Here is a 17,139-nt window from a genome sequence, read left to right as displayed (position 1 = left end):
TGCAGATGTGTTCACCCAACATTTTGCATCCCACTCAGTCTGTTGATAGTGATGGAGGGATGTGATGGAGAGATGTGATGGAGGGATGTGATGGAGGGATGTGAAGGCATCGCCTGTTCTCCAGGTCTCAGTTCTGCCATGAGAGGAACAGTAAATGTCAGAGAGAGAGAGAGAGGGAGGAGAAGAAGAAGAAGGGTTAAACCAAGATTGAGCAGCGTGGTTCAAATTTATGTTAGCATTTTTGATTAATTCACTGACAGGTTAATTATTCATCTAATTAATGAACTAATGGCGTGGGGTTTTTCAAATCGTTCTTTTAGTTTAATTAGCACCAAATTAATCTGGGCTAATTAGCTGGTGTAATAACCAGCAGTCCCTCCAAACTTTCTCTGATGTCCTTTTTTGGTTTCCATTTTGTTTTATTGCTTTTTGACTTATGGCGCTCTTGATAAATTAATCCATTATGTGGCTATAATTAATAATCATGCATCATGGCAGCTTTTAAGTATCAGGGAAATATTTGAAGTCGGCGTCAGGCTCAGGCTTTAATGCTATGTGCCGCTGCGTGATAGGAAAAACTTTTTGAAGGCTGTGATGATTAAAAACATGATGATCTGCAGAGGGTGTGTGCGCATTGTGTGTCTCATCAAAGGATTAATGTGTGTGTGTGTTTGTGTGTGTTCAGGATGTACAGATAGAGAAGGAGAAGGCGGTCTACAACGTCTCAGGCGGCTGCACGGCTCTGGTGGTCGTCTATTTAGATGGGAAGCTCTACGTTGGGAATGCTGGGGACAGCAGGTGAGGTGTACACACACACACACACACACACACACACACACACTCTCACACACACAGGTAAAACCTACAGAACAAACAGATGTCCTTTTTTCTTCTGTGTCACCTTCTCCTGCCCTGCAGCCAGCAGAGCAACAGTGTCCCGGCTTAAAGTAACAGAGAAGTGTTTTGTCTGCTTCTCACCCTCAGAGCTATCATTATCCGGGCCAAGGAAGTCATCCCCATGTCAGCAGAGTTCACACCAGAGTCAGAGAGACAGCGACTGCAGTTCCTGGTAAAAAAAAAAAAAGCTTCTTTTTTTTAAGATCACAGCTGTCAGATATTAGCAAAGCTGACCTCCCCTCCCGTTGAGACACTGGCTATGCTTAGCTCTGTCTCTCTTTACACCGCCTGCTCTCTTTGCCAGCTTAATAGACTATGGAATTGTTTTTCCTATCCCCTGGGCTTGTCAATCTTATTCTTTCTCTGTTTTCTTTCTTTCTTTCTTTTTTTTTAATGGAAGGCCTACATGCAGCCCCACTTATTAGGGAACGAGTTTACACATCTGGAATTCCCGAGAAGAGTGCAAAGGAAAGAGGTTGGGAAGAGGATGCTGTACCGTGACTTCACCATGTCGGGATGGTGGGTTGATTGATTTATTGATTTATAGATTGATTTAGTATGAGTTCATCTAAGATCACTGCTTAATTTTTGTATTTTTTTCTTTTTACTGCTTCAGTAGGCTATGTGTGTGTGTCTGTGAGGCAGGACACAGCCAGTCAGACAGATACTTTTTCATACAATGGTTAACCTTGCTGTGACAGATAGAATTTTCTTGTGGAGAGAAAATGTCCAAAATACACATTTAGGTGTTTATTTTACTGCACTCTCTCACTTTCCCCTGGAAATATGTGGAATGTGATAATTTATTACAGAAATAATGTCATAAAAATAATGATAATAAGACATTTAAATCGAATTTATCCAGTGTTCATATTCCTGCTCTGAAAATGTATGCAAATAAGTGCATATTTAATTGGCCAGCAGCTCATTAGCATACTTACAATAAACTTGCAGCTTCAGGAACCAGTAATTAAACAGTAGCCTAATGTGTACACCAGTCAATACCAAAATAATTGTCTTAAAGCAGATAACAGCGGAACGGCCGTTTCGGCTAATGCTGTGTTCAAGGCAGGCTTTTGAAACCGTAAGTTACAGCTTCAAGTCACAACTACGACTTGGTAGCGTTCCAGGTAACCCGTAGCTCGTGTTTTTACCGTCCTGTTGTCTGTGAAAGTTCCCTATAACGGCCACTCGTAACTTCCGACCCGTGAACTCGTACCAGATCGAACTGGTATGACTTCACAGGAAGGAAAAACACAAAGTACGAGTTTCCTTGAACGCACCATGAGTTAGCAGCCCCCGCCCTTGTCAGGCATCAATTGGTCCTCGTGGTACGTCACCACATTCACGCGCATCCCTTGGCTGCACACACAGCCCTTCATGCCGTTCTCTCCCCTCATTGGATAACACTTGTATCCCACAAGGAAAATTTTCTCCTCGGGTTACAGCAGAGCAGAGTGACGGAGAGACTCGTGTTTAGGCTGAAATACTTCATGTAAGTGATTGCTGACGGAAAATAGGACTATTTAGGACTTATATTAACAAAAACATTCCACTGATATCTGCTTTAATGTAAGTAATAAGCTAGAGAAAGTTTCATGGTAAAATCTTTTAGTTACATTTTTATCTATTCACCTGTGAAGTGTCCCATCTGCCTCTTTGCTACATTATTTAACTCTAAGTACATTTGTTAAAATCCTCCTTAGTCTTCTTTATATCCTCTAACTGAGCTGCCGTACAGTCAGATTCCTTTATGTGCCCTCAGAGAGGAATTAGTTTGAGACATTATCTACATTTGAGTGATTTCCTATAATGCATCCAATATGAAAATGCTCCATAAAAGAAATGTTCATCCCATTCAGTGTATAGCAGAATGAGAAAGGGAAAAAAAATTATTCAAAGCTGTGCTGTCAGGAGGAGGCCATGACATTTCTGCCTCAGAGTGTGAGGAGAGCACAAAAAGGAGTGTGTGAGCACAGCAAGGACCCGACTCTTTATCTTATTGTGGAATGAGAGATAATAAAGGTCAAAGAGCCTAAAGGAAGACAGTGTGAGGGGGCGAAGAAAAGGGATAATACATAAAGACTGTGAAATGTGTGCACACCTAGAGAAAGACAGGTGAAGGATTATAAAGATTTTAACACTTAAAGGTAGAGTCTGGAGATTTGTTCATTTGTAAACAAAACATTCAGACTGGGCCCCTCCTCTTGGGCTCAACTGTGCAGTCTCCTGCCCCTGACAGCAGCAGCAGCAGTCAGGGCGACTCAGGACTGCAAAGAGAAGGAAATACAGTCTGAGTGAAGCGCTAGAGCAGCGGGCCGATACCCGGCCGTCACCAACAACGGGAGCCTTGAGTGTTATGCTGCAACAAGTAGGAGGGCCGCTGTGGTGAGCTGGGAAGCAGGTGCTAACAAAGGATGCTAGCCACTACCGCTAGCAGAAGTTAGCGTGGAGCTAGCGGTTAGCGGCAGAGATCACAATGTAGCACTTTAATCAGACAGGTCTGACAATCTTAACATTAATGAACATTTACAAGCCAGTACACAATCTGTGCCAAAACTCTGTTGAACCGTAGAGAAATGCCGACTTTCTTTTGAATGTGTCAAAAGAAGGATAGTTTTATGATGATGACGCACAGGCCAGATACTGATGAAGTAATTAAAAAGGATTTAATCCAGTGACTCAGGCATCAGTTTATCATATAACCTCTTCTGTGAAGGTTTTGTTATTCAGATGTATTTACAATGATGTTGACTCAACTGTGTGATCTGTGTTCCATTATACAGAGATGCTTTCAGTTATTTGACCTGCAGACTTATTTACAATATAACTTTACAGAATAAAAGAAACATAACAACATACATTCACAAGGTGCCAACTGAGATCAGCTACAAACTGACCTGTACAAAACTTCTGTTTGTTTATGTTTTTTTCCGACTATATTTATTATATTTATGACAGGACAATACATTTGTGTGAAGATAATAACTCGACAGTCTACTGTATGAAGTTAGTTAGTTTCGTTTTTTTTTTTTTTTGGGGGGGGGGGGGGGTTACTTACTGGGGGATTAAAGCAAATAAATGAATGATGTAGCCATACGGAAGAGCATTAGAGCCAACAACAGAGATTTTTTTTTTAAATTCTGAGATAAAAGTAGTTTGAATTTCTGAGATAAAAAGTCTGAGTTTTTTTCTCAGAAATTCTCAGTTTTTATCTCAGAAAAAAACCTCTGTTGTTGGCCCTAATGCTCTTCCGTAATAACAAGAGTCATTATAATTTTGAATTTAAATTCCGCATATGCCAAGGCAATTAATTGTATCATTAGATAAACATTAGTAACTTAGTTCAATTCAACTTGTTCTGCTGTCAAAGGCCCTGCACGTCTGCACAGAGAGCAGCTGCACATGTCACTTAAATCAGGTTGTGGGTTGCCAGGTTGTGGTTTTAAAAAATAGGTTGACACTGTTATGTGTGTCAATAACGTCAGAACAGCATACATTATAGATGTGTGTGAATGATGGTTTATGATAAAGATTGAGGGCAGTTTAATGATGCAGGAGGAAATATCTTCTACCTGACTGTCTACAGTCCAACACTGAACTGTTACTTACAATTAATGCTCATAATATCATTATACAATGTAGAAATATTCTGATTGTTTCTGTGAGAGCTGATCAACAAGAAAACAAACTGAAGTGAAACCAGTGGAACAGGCTGTTGCCAGTTTGCCTTCTGACCACAGCTGCCAACACCTACAGAGAGAGCATTATTATACTATTAACAGCAAAATGTGTGTGTGATACTAAAAGTAAATCAGCCTGATGCAGACAGAATGGCTCCGTTGATTTCATGTGATTATACTGGCCTGTGGTTATTGGTTATTGACAGCAACATGTTTATGTTTAAGGTAAAGACCATATTTATGAGTCAAAATCTTAAAGTCTTAAATCATCATTTAAGATTGATGATTATCGTTACATTCTATCTTATCGGGGGATCATATGTTTTGTATATGGTGTCTCTCTGTGCAGTAGTGTTGACTAAAGCTGACAGTTAAATCCATTTGGGTTAAAAGTATGATGTGTGTCTGAAGGAGGGAACACATGAGATATGACTAAGTACAAGTGGCTCAAACCTGTAGCCTACATAAGTGCTGCACTTGATTAAATGTTAATCTCACTAACACAGTTTTTTTTACAGTGCTGATTATTAAGGTATTTAAAAATTGATGTGCTTTTTGTGTTTTAATTATGTCTTCCTCTTGTTGAACATGTGTTATGCTTACAGCATGTGTGTGGCTTGTGCATATAGACGTGAGAAAGGGAGAGTAGAGTGAGGACAAAGCAGGTGACTCGGAAGAGAGAGAGAGAGAGAGAGGGGCAGAGAGAGAGAACAGTATGTTTTCTGACACCACCCCCCTGTGGGTGTGTTTTGCGGCGCCGCTCGGTTCAGCAGATGTAGGTCAGTCAGCGGCGGTGTGCCTTATTGGGCCCAGAACTCTCAGCCTGTCATCTTCCTGCTTACTGTCTCAGCAGCGCAGACGGCCTGTGATGTATTTTTAATCAGGTTCTACCCATAACCCAGTTCTGCTGCAGTTTCACCCAGGCTAAGTCTCGGTCTTAAATTAGTACCCTGTCAGCCAGCGTGGCTGATTGCTCTGATGTGTGTGGGTGTGACTTAACTGTGTCATCCTGTATAGGTGCAGTTCAGATGCTCTATAGGTGCAGGGGATTTTTTTTTTTTTTTTTCATGCCTCTGCAGCTCTCTTGTCTGTGCATGTGCACACACTCAACTGTCTGAATGTGCGGTTGCTGTGTGCCCACATGCTGCGTGTGTGCGTGGGTGTACTCGGGCATCCGTGATCAAGGCCGCGCTCTAATGAAGGCATACAGGCCCGCGGCCCACCTCTGTCTGTCTCTCCTCCCTCGCTTTCTTTACCTCCCCTCCTCTCCCCCTCCTCCCCCTCCTCCTCCTCCTCCTCCTCCTCCTCCTCCCCTCCCTCGGCTGGTTTGGCCCAGAGCGTGAGCTGGCGTTCGGCGTCGCAAGCGGTAATGCTTGTTCTTGTCCAGGCGGAATGGAGGGAGGGCATTTTTTTTTTCTTTTTGTTTGCGAGACATCCCGGTGTGATAGATGTTGAGCAGTCAGCCGTGTTCAACGTGATCCAAACGCCATAGCAACACAAGCAGCAGCCGGGGCAGCAGGGAAGACGGGGAAAGAGGGTGGCTGGCTGGAGAGGACTGACTGAGAGAAGAGAAAGGAGGGGGAGTCGAGGGGGTAAAAAAATAAAAGAATAGACGAGAAGGAAATAGCTTCAAAGTCAGAGAGAAATGGGAGAAGATTGAGGTGAGCTTCAAAGATAGAAATAGAGATAAAGGAGGAGAGGAAAAAGCCGAGGATGGGAAAAAAAAAGAGAGAAAGATGTTGTGTGGGCCACAGAGAGGGGCTGTGATAAATGACAATAAACAGCTCAAGCTGTCTCTGTGTGATGCCCACACCCTCCGTCCTGTTCTCCCCCGCATCCTATGGACAGTAAATAAGAGAGGATGGAGACTGACCACAGCCTCACCACCACCGTCTCCTCCTCCCTCCGTGATGGATGCCCCGCAGCTTTACCGTGTGTGTGTGTGTGTGTGTGTGTGTGTGGGTGGGGGGGTCACTGGGTCGCTCTGCTCCTGAAAGCACCAGTCAATCTAGGAGAAGCCCGTCAAGGCTGCGGCCCAAGCTTTATTGGCACCCAGCTGTCAGTTGCACCAATATGTCTGACTCATCCGTTGCTGACACAGGCCCCGCCGCAATGTCACCTCCAACTCTGTCGACAGGTGTGTGTGTGTGTGTGTGTGTGTAGACTGGGGATGCTGAGCAGTGAGCACACACTGCTAATAGTTCACTGTCACCCCTCTTAGCACCGAGCGGAGATGACATCACTCCTCTCCTACCCTGCCTGCCTTTCATCACCCGCAGGGAGGGCGATACAAACCCCTCACCTCCACCTCCTTCCCCTGCATCCCTCTCTTCCTTTCCCCTCCCTCACTCCCTCCCTCTCTCTCTCTCTCTCTGCCAGTCGCACACCGCAATGTACTGGGCGACCAAACAGCCCCCCTTGAATGTGAAAGCGCTCAGTGTTGTGGTGAAAACAGTAGGCTACATCCCCTTAAGCGACTCTCCTCCTCCTCGCTGTTTTTTTTTTTTTGGACTTGGTGTCCCAGAGCAGGTATCATAACAGGATTAATGTGTATCTTTCTCATTCTGTCACACACTTGTTATCGCAAGTCTGACAGGCTGCATCCGCTGTAAACACGCATCTCGAGAGGGAGACTGTCCCCGACAGCAGGCTCCAGGGAGTTCATCCAAGACATCTTTGAAATAACGACAGTGTGTGTGTGTGTGTGTGTGTGTGTGTGTGTGTGTGTGTGTGTGTCTCTGTGTTGTAGTGGTTTTTATTTTTTGAGAATTGATGAAAGTCTGGAGTGAAATGGTGTTTCCCTTTCTTGTAAATGGAGAGGGTAAGACCTGGCCCAGTTTCATTCATAATGTCTCTTTAAATGCTCAGTTTAAGTTTCACATCATCAAAAAGCTGCTTTAGAGGTTTTTTTTTTTCTTGCTTTTTTTCCACACCGTGAGCGTTTGCAAAACATTAGTGAGGAAACGCTTCTTCAGCCTCTTTACTTCCAGACTGTATTTCTGTGTTTGTGGGCTGCGTTCACTGCGATAGCCCTCATTCTGCACACTGTTAAAAAAGTGCTGAGTGCAGCAGCAGAGCGCTCGCCTAAGGTGGAAACATATGGCCTCTCTGAGTGGAACCAGCAGTAATGTAAAAACCATCCCGGTCTCTGCTAATCTGCTTCACAGCAGCTTAAATGCGTCGGATAAGGTGCGTGGGGCAAGACCCGAGTCACATGTTATTTGCAGAATAGCTCGGTTTGATGCAACTTTTCGGGCCTGAACAGCTGTTTAAACTAAACTAAACCCACTTTTTTACAGCTGAGAAGCCTTTCCCTGCATTTCCTGCGGTCTAAATTTGCATTTATGAATGTTATTTGATCCAGGTCAAGACTCTGACTTCATAACAAGCCCTGATTTTTATATTCATAGCACCTGGTGTGAGTTGTGAATGGAAAACTTTGTGCTGGCAGCTCTAATGGAAATTGGCTGAAATTTGTAATGTTTCTGGTGCTGTATAGTGGAACAGCTGTTCCTTTGAAGTGAAGACTGCTGGGAAGAGGAGTCAACTCACTTATTAGCGAGAGTGTGCAGGATCTTCACAGCAACTGTCTGAGCTGTAAAGGTGAAAAGTGTATCTCTCAGAGCTGGCGCGAATACATACCGTTCAGCTCTACGCTCGGCGTGTTTCCTGGTGCAGCTCTGTCTGGTCCAAGTCTGAAGATGGTAAATTATTCATTAGTTGGAGGAGTTTAAACACTGTTCTGAGAGCAGGGGAATGTGAACATGGATACTCTTGCATCATTCAGCCATTTTACATTCAGACCTACAGATAAATGCCTGCAAGTGCACACGCATGTGCACACAAAACACACACACACACAGCAGGAGACGGTCACAGAAAACCAACATTAAACCAAGAGCGTCTCCTCCATCCATGGATGTCTCACTCCTCCACAGCAGGAGACTTTTACAGGATCAGTTAGGAAGAAAAAAAGGAGGGAATTATGCAAAGGCTGTGTGTGTGATGTCGGGTGAATATTTTTCCTTCTAGTATACTCTGTCTCTGTGCCAGTCGCCTCAATAGCAGGGCCTGTGGGTGGGTGGGGGGGCGTGTATGTGTATGTGTGTGAGTGTGGAGGCGATGTATCTCCGGGCCACGCGTGCTCAGCCTGCCATAAACCAAAACCCCATTAAAGTGTCCTCTCCTCTCTGTGCAGGGCGTATAAAACCATCGAGGATGATGACCTCAAGTTTCCCCTGATCTACGGCGAAGGCAAGAAGGTAAGAAGTGGCCACTCGCTGACAAACGCACTCCCACGGCCTTGCGCGCCTCGCCTGTAATCAAAGCTCGCCAGGGCAACATTAGTCAGCCCCCCCCTCCCCCACCCCCCAATCACCGAGTGGAGGAGCCTGCCTGCCAGTGGAAAGCATTCCTGGCCTCTTTTTCCACACGGATTCACATCCTGCACCAACCTATCTCTCCTCTCTGATGGACTCTGATGCTTTTATGTCCCGTGGGAGATTAAAAACCCGCAGCACTAACACAGATCAGGGGGTCAGTGGTGGCGGTGGTGGTGCGAGCTGGCCGTTACACTGAAGATGATGAAAATGCACATGCCAAGTGTCCAAAAAAAGTGACATAAAGTTAATTGGAATATGACTTTGATAAAACACAGACTGAGCAGGAGGATCCTTAGAGTGTTCTGACAGAAAACACAAAAGAAAAGGTCAAGAGAGCACAGCCCAGTGTTCATGACATTTCCCTCTTCCTCAGCGATGCCGTACATGTGCTGGTGTTCACCATCTTGTCCTTGATGCATTTAAAAAGGTCAGGGAGGAGGTATGAGAGACGTAAACGTGTTCTCTCCGTGGCCCCTCCACATTTTTAAGTTTGAAGGGATATTCAGCATTTTGGCAAATTGGCCCATTACCATAATCCCTATAGTCATAGCAGTAGGTTCGTTAGCTTTAATTGTCTGTGCAAGCTATTTTTAGAACGGCGGAGCAGAGTCGTGAGCTGCTCAGAGCTACGCTACGGAGGCTAATGGGATTTCTTGGTTTCCCTCATCAAACTCATCAAATACACAATCACACAACTCCAAAACACTCTGGTGGACAAGTTGTGACCTGCACATTCACCACGCTATGAGATAATAACAGAATGTTACGAGATGGAGTTGTTTTCGAGGTAAATTCATGCAAAACCGCTGACACACATTCCCGTCGGAGGCAGTTTTTCAGCGAGCAGTCTCTGCATTTGCCTAGAAAACAACTCTGTCTGGTAACCTTCCATTATTATCTCATAGCATGGTGAATGTGCAGGTCACAACTTGACCAGAGCGTTTGGGAGTTGTTGGATTGTGTATTTGATGAGCTTGATACAGGAAACCATCTATTAGCCTCCTTAGCGTAGCTCTGAGCAGCTCGCAACTCTGCTCTGCCGTTCTTAAAATAGCTTGCACCGACAAATAAAGGTAACAAACCTACTCTTAAAACTATAGGGATTATTATTTGCCAAAATGTTGAACTATCCCTTTAACTTGGGCACAGACAGCGGATCCGTGTTTGACCGATGACTGGGATGGATGTCACCTTACAGTACTCTCTGCCTGCAACCGTGTTCGGGTTTACCCCCGCGCAGTCGGCCGTACCCACGTCGCATCCTCTTCCCTTTGAAGTGAGTCATGGAGATGGATGGCTAGATAGAGCGAGGGGGGCTTTGTGCGAGGGAGAGTAACGCCAGAGCACTTCAAAGCCCCGGCGCGCAGCCTGCTGGGCCCCAGCTCTCAACAATTAATCCCAGGATGTTTCCCCTTCTCTGCCGGAGGAGCTTCACCGCCACTTTGAAACGCTCTCCCTCCTCTGTCTCCACTCTCTCTCCCTCCCCGCGCTGCATACTGATCCCAGCTCATACCTACCAGGCCTCGCTTGCCCTCGTACTCCTCTCCCTGTCCTTTTGTGTGCCGCCCTTTTTCGTGCACCGTACAGTAAGATTCAATTAGCCCAGTTCCCTGGTCTGGTGCCAGCAGCCATTTTTAGAGGCTGCGGTGGCAATCTGTGCAGACAGAGAGAATCAAAAGGAGTTTCGTACAGCTTACAAATGAGTCTGATGGCTTCCGGGACTCGGGGAACGATCATTAGGCGCTCACAAAACTGGAAGATGCTGACGATGAGCTTGTATTTATTTGCCTAAATGCTGTGCATCCATCCTGATGAAGGACCCCACTGGGAACAGTCTGCGTTCTTCAGTCAAATGTCACCCAGGGACGTGTAATGCAGATTATTCTTTACAGTTATCAAGGATGAAAGTCACATTGTATTTTTAATGACTTCATCCAAGGAGGACTCACAGAGATTATATACATGCTCTTCACAGTCAAGCATTTATTATATATCCAAAATCTGCTTTATGTCCATTAGGACAGTACTGGGTCAAATTTACATGCTCAGAAAACAGGACATACACAACCAGTCAAAAGTTTGGACACATCAATGTTTTTTCTTTATTTTTATGACTTTCTACATTGAAGAAGAAGATAGAAGACATCAAAACGATCAAAACGATGAAGAAACACTAGTAAACACAAGTGTTAAACAAAGCAGAATGTGTTTTATATTTTATAAATTCAGCTTTGCACACTCTTGACCTTCTCTCGTCAGCTTCATGAGGTCGTCACCTGGAACGGTTTTCCAACAGTCTAGAAGGAGTTCCCAGAGGTGCTAAGATTTATTATTTGTCATTGTGCATTTACAACGCAGTATTGTTGGAATAAAACCTCCAGATGCAAAAAAGAAGACAGGAAAAAGAAAAAGAAAAGCAAGCTCTTGTATATCTTCTTCTTCTTTCTCTTGTATATAAATAAATTTGACTTGACTTGACTTTGACTTGTTGCCTTCACTCTGCACTCTAACTCATCCTAAACCATCTCAGTTGGGTTTAGGTCAGGTGACAGATAACACACTACATAATTCCTTATGTCCCTTATGTTCCTTATTCGTAGTTCTGATGTCTTCAGTATGAATCTACAATAGAAAGTTATAGAAATAAAGTAAAAATATTAAATGAGAAGGTGGGTCCAAACCTTTGACTGGTAGTGTAGTGTATCTATCAAAAATACTCTTTGATTTCTTATCAGTCATTGGTTTTTGATTGTGCCTACACAATAACTCCACTTTTCAACCCTACATCACAGTTTTTTATGTGTACACTTACAGCTCACCTCTAAATAACAACCAGGACCACAACCTGGACATTACCTGACGAAGGTTCCTGTGACCTAAACGTCGTAACCCTTATTAAAACCATATATGTAAATGAAGACAGTCTTCTGGAGTTTTCCTCTGTTGTACTTCGTTGGCCATTTGGGTTCTCTCCTACGCACCTGTCTGCCTCTGGAGGTGTGCATTTAAGTTTTTAGTGTTTGAATCTCACCTCTAAATAAAAGCGGTTAATGATAATGTTAGCTTTGCCCTTTGATTCCTCGTGATTCTTGCTCCCTCTGAGATTGCTGCAACAACCAGGCCATTTTCAAGAGTCTCAGAAATTACTTTGAGAACTCTGAGTCAAAAATGTTTCATACACACAAAGTATCCATTAAGACCTCCACTGAGTTTCACATTGTGCATCACACACCTCTGATCTTGTGCAGGCTCGTGTGTTGGCAACCATCGGGGTGACGAGAGGTCTCGGCGACCACAACCTCAAAGTGCATGACTCCAACATCTACATCAAGCCCTTCCTGTCCTGCTGCCCAGAGGTAAGCTCCATCTTGAACTGTATTCTTCATTTCTTATACTGTATATTGATGCTCTCAGTTACATTTCCTCTTTTCACCTAATATATAAGGTGAAAAAAGGAAATGTAACTGAGAGCATCAATGTTTTGTGTTTTATTTACCTCCTGACCTCCTGATAAAATCACATGTACCACAAACTGTACAGTAAGTAACAAAAGCTACAATGCCTTATGGCTGTTCACCATCCATTCTATGAACTTCATGGTCAACGTGCACATTAACATTCTCCACCAGCCGTCGCTCTCCTATGTCTCTTTTCCTTCCCCGTGTCTACTGCACATGATTGCAGTAGTAATGAAGCCCATGGATTCTCTTGATCTTTAATTCATCGTCCTACGAGTTCAGTCATAGTTCAACTTCAGCTTTTTGATCTTGGATTTCTTTCCCAGTTTCCTCTCTGAGTTCACTGAAGTCTCTATTGTAGCAGACAGATCATAAACACATTATTGGTTACTGTATGCACAACATGTCAAACCTGAGCATCCAGGTCCTATGTAAAGAAATCATGTATGTAGGGAAGGTAGCAGAGATGCCATGCTGGGTTTGTGAAAAGACATTTCTGCTAAGATCTCAGCTTGGAAATACTGAATGCTCGCAGGGTAGGCTACGGATGATTAAAAAAAAAAAAAAAGCTCAGAAAATAGCTGACCTTGACATTTGAAGTCATCCGATCATACTCACAAGATCAAACATGGATGTTGAATGAAAAAAAATCTAATGTTGCGGCCATGACCCATCATCCAGAGAGATTTTGTTTCTGTTGAAAGGTGTTTTGAAATTGATTCAGGGAACTACTGCCTCTTTCATGGGCTGATAACCTTGCGCCTTTTCTTTTTCGCGAATCTCAACTTCAATCAAAAGGTTTTACGACTACATGGAGGCTCATGAGCCGTGCAGAGGTCATTCTCATTCCTTTACACAGTGTTTTCTGTTCAGTATGTTGGTGTGTCTGCTGTGAACAGGCAGCTCTTCCATGAAGCTAAAGCTAGCTACGTTTTTTTGTTAGTATTCTCTATTCTCTAGTATTTCAGAGAGTGCTTTTATTTAACCATAGTAATTTAAGTGTTTGGGTTGCCACAGTAACATGACATCTCTTTGTTTAAATCTTTTCACATCACTTGCCTTCAGAAAACAAAGATATGCGGGGAAGAGGTGATATGAAAATTGGGCTAAAATGCTCAAATCACTTTGGTTATTACAAATTGTTCTCTCACTCACCTCTAATTAAATCGACCAAAGGTGCAAGGAACCGATTGTTTTAGCTGTGGTTTATTGGATTATTTATCTGCGATTGTCTAGCATGGCTGAAAACTCACTAAAATGTACACAGACCTCAACGCCACCAAAAATCATGTTGGGTTCAGACATGGCCGGTTCTATAACGCCTCCTAGACATTTAATCAGATCAACTACAAATTTGGTCAGAACTATCATAAAACCTGTCCATTGCTAAATTGCAAAGCAGTGCAGTGGATTTCACAACAGGAAGTTGTTGTAACTCGATTATACATGGTTCGTTGTGCTCTAGTCTTGGTCAGAAAATGCTTAACCTCCTCACAATGCTTCACTGTGAAAACTGTTTGAAAATGAAAATGTTTTGAACTTTACCACTTAACCCACTCAAAAGAAATTGCTAGTGCTAAATGCTAAGCTAATTCCTGCAGCACTCTACATGTGCTACATCATCCTTTATGCTCAGCATATATTTGAGCAGTCAGCATACAAGCCCTTCTATATTCATTCAGAATTCATTTCAAAAACACCCTGATTTTTTCCCAGCTCTGAGCAGCTCCATTTGTGGGAAAATAGCATTGCTTGTGTTCTGAAAAAATGCATTGGATTTAGTGTTTGTGTTCTTTTATTTGTGTATTAAATTAGTCAGTTTCCAATTTTAAACACACAACATGTAGTCACCACCTGTTTTTAGTTCAGGCCCGAAATAAGCTCTAAGTCTAGTTCTTTGATCACTATAACTGAAATTCCATTGTAGGCTATTTGGACAGAGGCAGAATAGTTGCAGACAAATAAGTGACCAAATATAAAATATGAATTATTTTACCTTTCATGTGAAGTTTACACACACACACACACACACACACACACACACACACACACACACACACACACACACACACACACATTCACACATAGGAACTCTTCACAGATTGCAGTGATTCTTAGAAACATGTCTCAGTCTCGCTGCCTTTCCACCCCCTCACCTTCAGGTCAAAGTTTACCCGCTGGCGCAATGCGAGCACGGAGCCGATGATGTCCTGGTGCTGGGAACCGACGGTCTGTGGGACGTTCTCTCCAACCAGGAAGTAGCTGAAGCAGTCACCTGTTTCCTGGCAAACTGCGACCCCGACGATCAGCACAGGCATGTTCACTCATCGCACAGCTGCCGCCACCAGCCAGGGCTGAACTTCCTCTCACCCCGTCTTATTTGGAGAGGATGAACGGTGTTATCTTGTTGTAATTATGCAAATTTCCAAACATTTAGATAAGCCATTTCTCTGATGTCAAGGAAAAGCTTGTAAGACTATTAATGAGGCGCTCTGACTCTTCCTCTCCTGTGAGCTTAGTTTCACAAGTTCATCTTAACATTACTGATTTTTTTTTTATTATTTCATCTAGCTGCAGGCAGATGTGCCTAGTCCAATACTGAGCATAATTATTATCAGATTCAACCGTTTATCTAATTGTTTATCACCACACTGAGACTACGCCTTAATCATTTATCACCTCTGTTATGTCAGGTACACAATGGCAGCTCAGGACCTCATTATGAGAGCACGGGGGGTGCTGAAGGACCGCGGCTGGAGGATATCCAACGACAGATTGGGCTCCGGAGACGACATCTCAGTCTACATCATCCCCCTCATGTACGGCAACAAGCAGAATTAGCCGTAAAGCGACACAACTGCAGCCATCACCACGAAGTATAACCCGGCCTTGAACTCCCAACTTCACCTCTGCAGTTTCCTACATCCCTTGTGCTCTGTTGTTAAAGTGCTTTAGTGTGGACTTCCTCCATAGCTGAGGGATCCATGATGTTTCTGGTCAGAGGTGGGATCTCTGACCAGGTTGTTCCCCCCCTACCCAGTGCGCATCTGAGGACAATGTCCTCCCTTCTTTTTGTCTGTTTTTTTATAGAAAAGAAACTACTGCAGAAACTGAATCTTAAAAAGTTAAACTACTGATTTTTCTTCCCTTACATTCTTCCATGTGTTTTACTGAGGAAGCCATCACAAACTTTGAAGCAATGCAAAAGGTTGAGAGGATTTGCTCTCATGGATGAGATGGTAATATGCATCTCAGGATTGCTGTTAGTGACCAATGCACAATATAAAAATGTGAAAATGTAAATATTCCCAGGTATAACACATTTGGTAAGTGTGTTTGGTTCAACTCCTGTACAGTGTGTAAAAAAACAAAACAACAAAAAAAAAACCTATCCTGAAGACTGATGTCATGTATATATGAATCATTCCTCCTCTGTTCCATGTAGGCTTTCAATGGAGCCTGTTCAGTCATCTGCAATTATTAGTCTGTTGTAGAAAGACAAAAAAACGCATAAGCCTTCTGTAGATAGAACGTCATCCGATTCTCCAAATGCTGCAGCTGATCTGTATTTTATTTTTGTCCCTTGCATTGCAATAATGTTCTCACTTATGAGGAAATGTATGAACCTTACGCAAACAGGAAGAGTCCTGTTCACCTGCTTTCAACATTGCAAACAGCCAAGATTTACATTATTTCAGCTATAAGATGGAAAAAAAGTCTTTTTGTTGCACTTATTCACTATCAGCCATCTACCTCATCATTTTCTTCCCGTCTTTGTCCTCTTTAAAGTGGCTGTTTGCACATTGGCGTCACTCTCAGCTGCTACCTGTGCCACTGTTTAGTTCGATTTCTCACATTTGCCTCCATGTCTGCAAGATTTGTAAAAAAACCCCAACATATTTTACCTTTGATAAACGTCCCTAAGATCTAACTCATCCTTAAGCAGGTGCCTCAAACTGTGAGAATTATATTGTCAACACTAACTTAATCTCTACAACCAATACCGTTCCCTGATTCAGTGGTTTTTCACACTGTAGCTCATTTTGTTTTGTACTTTCCAGCTTCTAGTAACCGTGCACAGACATCGTATCTTATACTTACCGTACAAGTGGACAAAGCTGGTGAAACATGGAACAGAGTAACTTAATTTAAATGTAAAAATGTAAATATCTTTTTCAGTGGATACTTCTCTCCTTTCTGTAACTGTAAGTGATGTACAACTTACCTAGACAAACTGAAGTCATTTGTACCGTTTTAGAAACAGTGTGAAAAAAATATCTCATTTTCCTGCTCTATTAAAAATGACAGTTCCTGATCTTTTCACATTGTTTTCCATGTTACTCTGCTGTGTCACTGGTATAAAGTCACTGTGCTGACTGTGTAGCAGACAGGAAAACAATAGCCGAGTTATGAGTGACAGGTTTGTGAGAGTAAACAGGCATAATGGTCATCTGAGCAAGAGGATTTAGTTTTAGTTGTATAAAAAAAAGTCCAGATGTTTCACTGCAATTCTGCAAAGAAACTCTGGAGGAACTTGAATGGGGACAAACTCCCCTCCACTCCAGTAACTCTGCAGAATGGCCATCACAAGTCAGACAAACTGTGTCAAGTGAATCCCAAAGCAATATGTGGGTGAAGGATGAAGGGTATCAGTTCTCAGAGTAGCCTGATAGAAGATTTCATGGTGGAGGCTGCTGCGAGGGGCCGTAATTCGACACT

At 43.1% G+C, this 17,139-nt stretch overlaps 1 protein-coding gene across 1 annotated transcript in view; it reads left to right on the top strand.

Moving 5' to 3' along the window:
- The window catches only part of ppm1h (protein phosphatase, Mg2+/Mn2+ dependent, 1H), a 38,924-nt gene extending 22,189 nt beyond the window's left edge, over window positions 1-16,735 (top strand). The window contains exons 4-10 of the mRNA XM_085778589.1: window positions 686-798; window positions 985-1,069; window positions 1,298-1,416; window positions 8,779-8,842; window positions 12,211-12,318; window positions 14,583-14,734; window positions 15,114-16,735. Of these exons, the coding sequence (XP_085634715.1) occupies window positions 686-798; window positions 985-1,069; window positions 1,298-1,416; window positions 8,779-8,842; window positions 12,211-12,318; window positions 14,583-14,734; window positions 15,114-15,261 (789 nt within the window). The 3' untranslated portion in view covers window positions 15,262-16,735. The remainder of the gene's footprint in view (window positions 1-685; window positions 799-984; window positions 1,070-1,297; window positions 1,417-8,778; window positions 8,843-12,210; window positions 12,319-14,582; window positions 14,735-15,113) is intronic.
- Window positions 16,736-17,139: the final 404 nt, after the last annotated feature.

This window comes from Trachurus japonicus, chromosome 6 (genome assembly GCF_045865225.1).
Source record: "Trachurus japonicus isolate A0001 chromosome 6, Traja_1.0".
In the NCBI taxonomy this organism is placed as follows: Eukaryota; Metazoa; Chordata; class Actinopteri; order Carangiformes; family Carangidae; genus Trachurus; species Trachurus japonicus.
The sequence above is the reverse complement of the archived record's forward strand: the minus strand, read 5'-3'. Positions and strand labels throughout refer to the sequence as shown.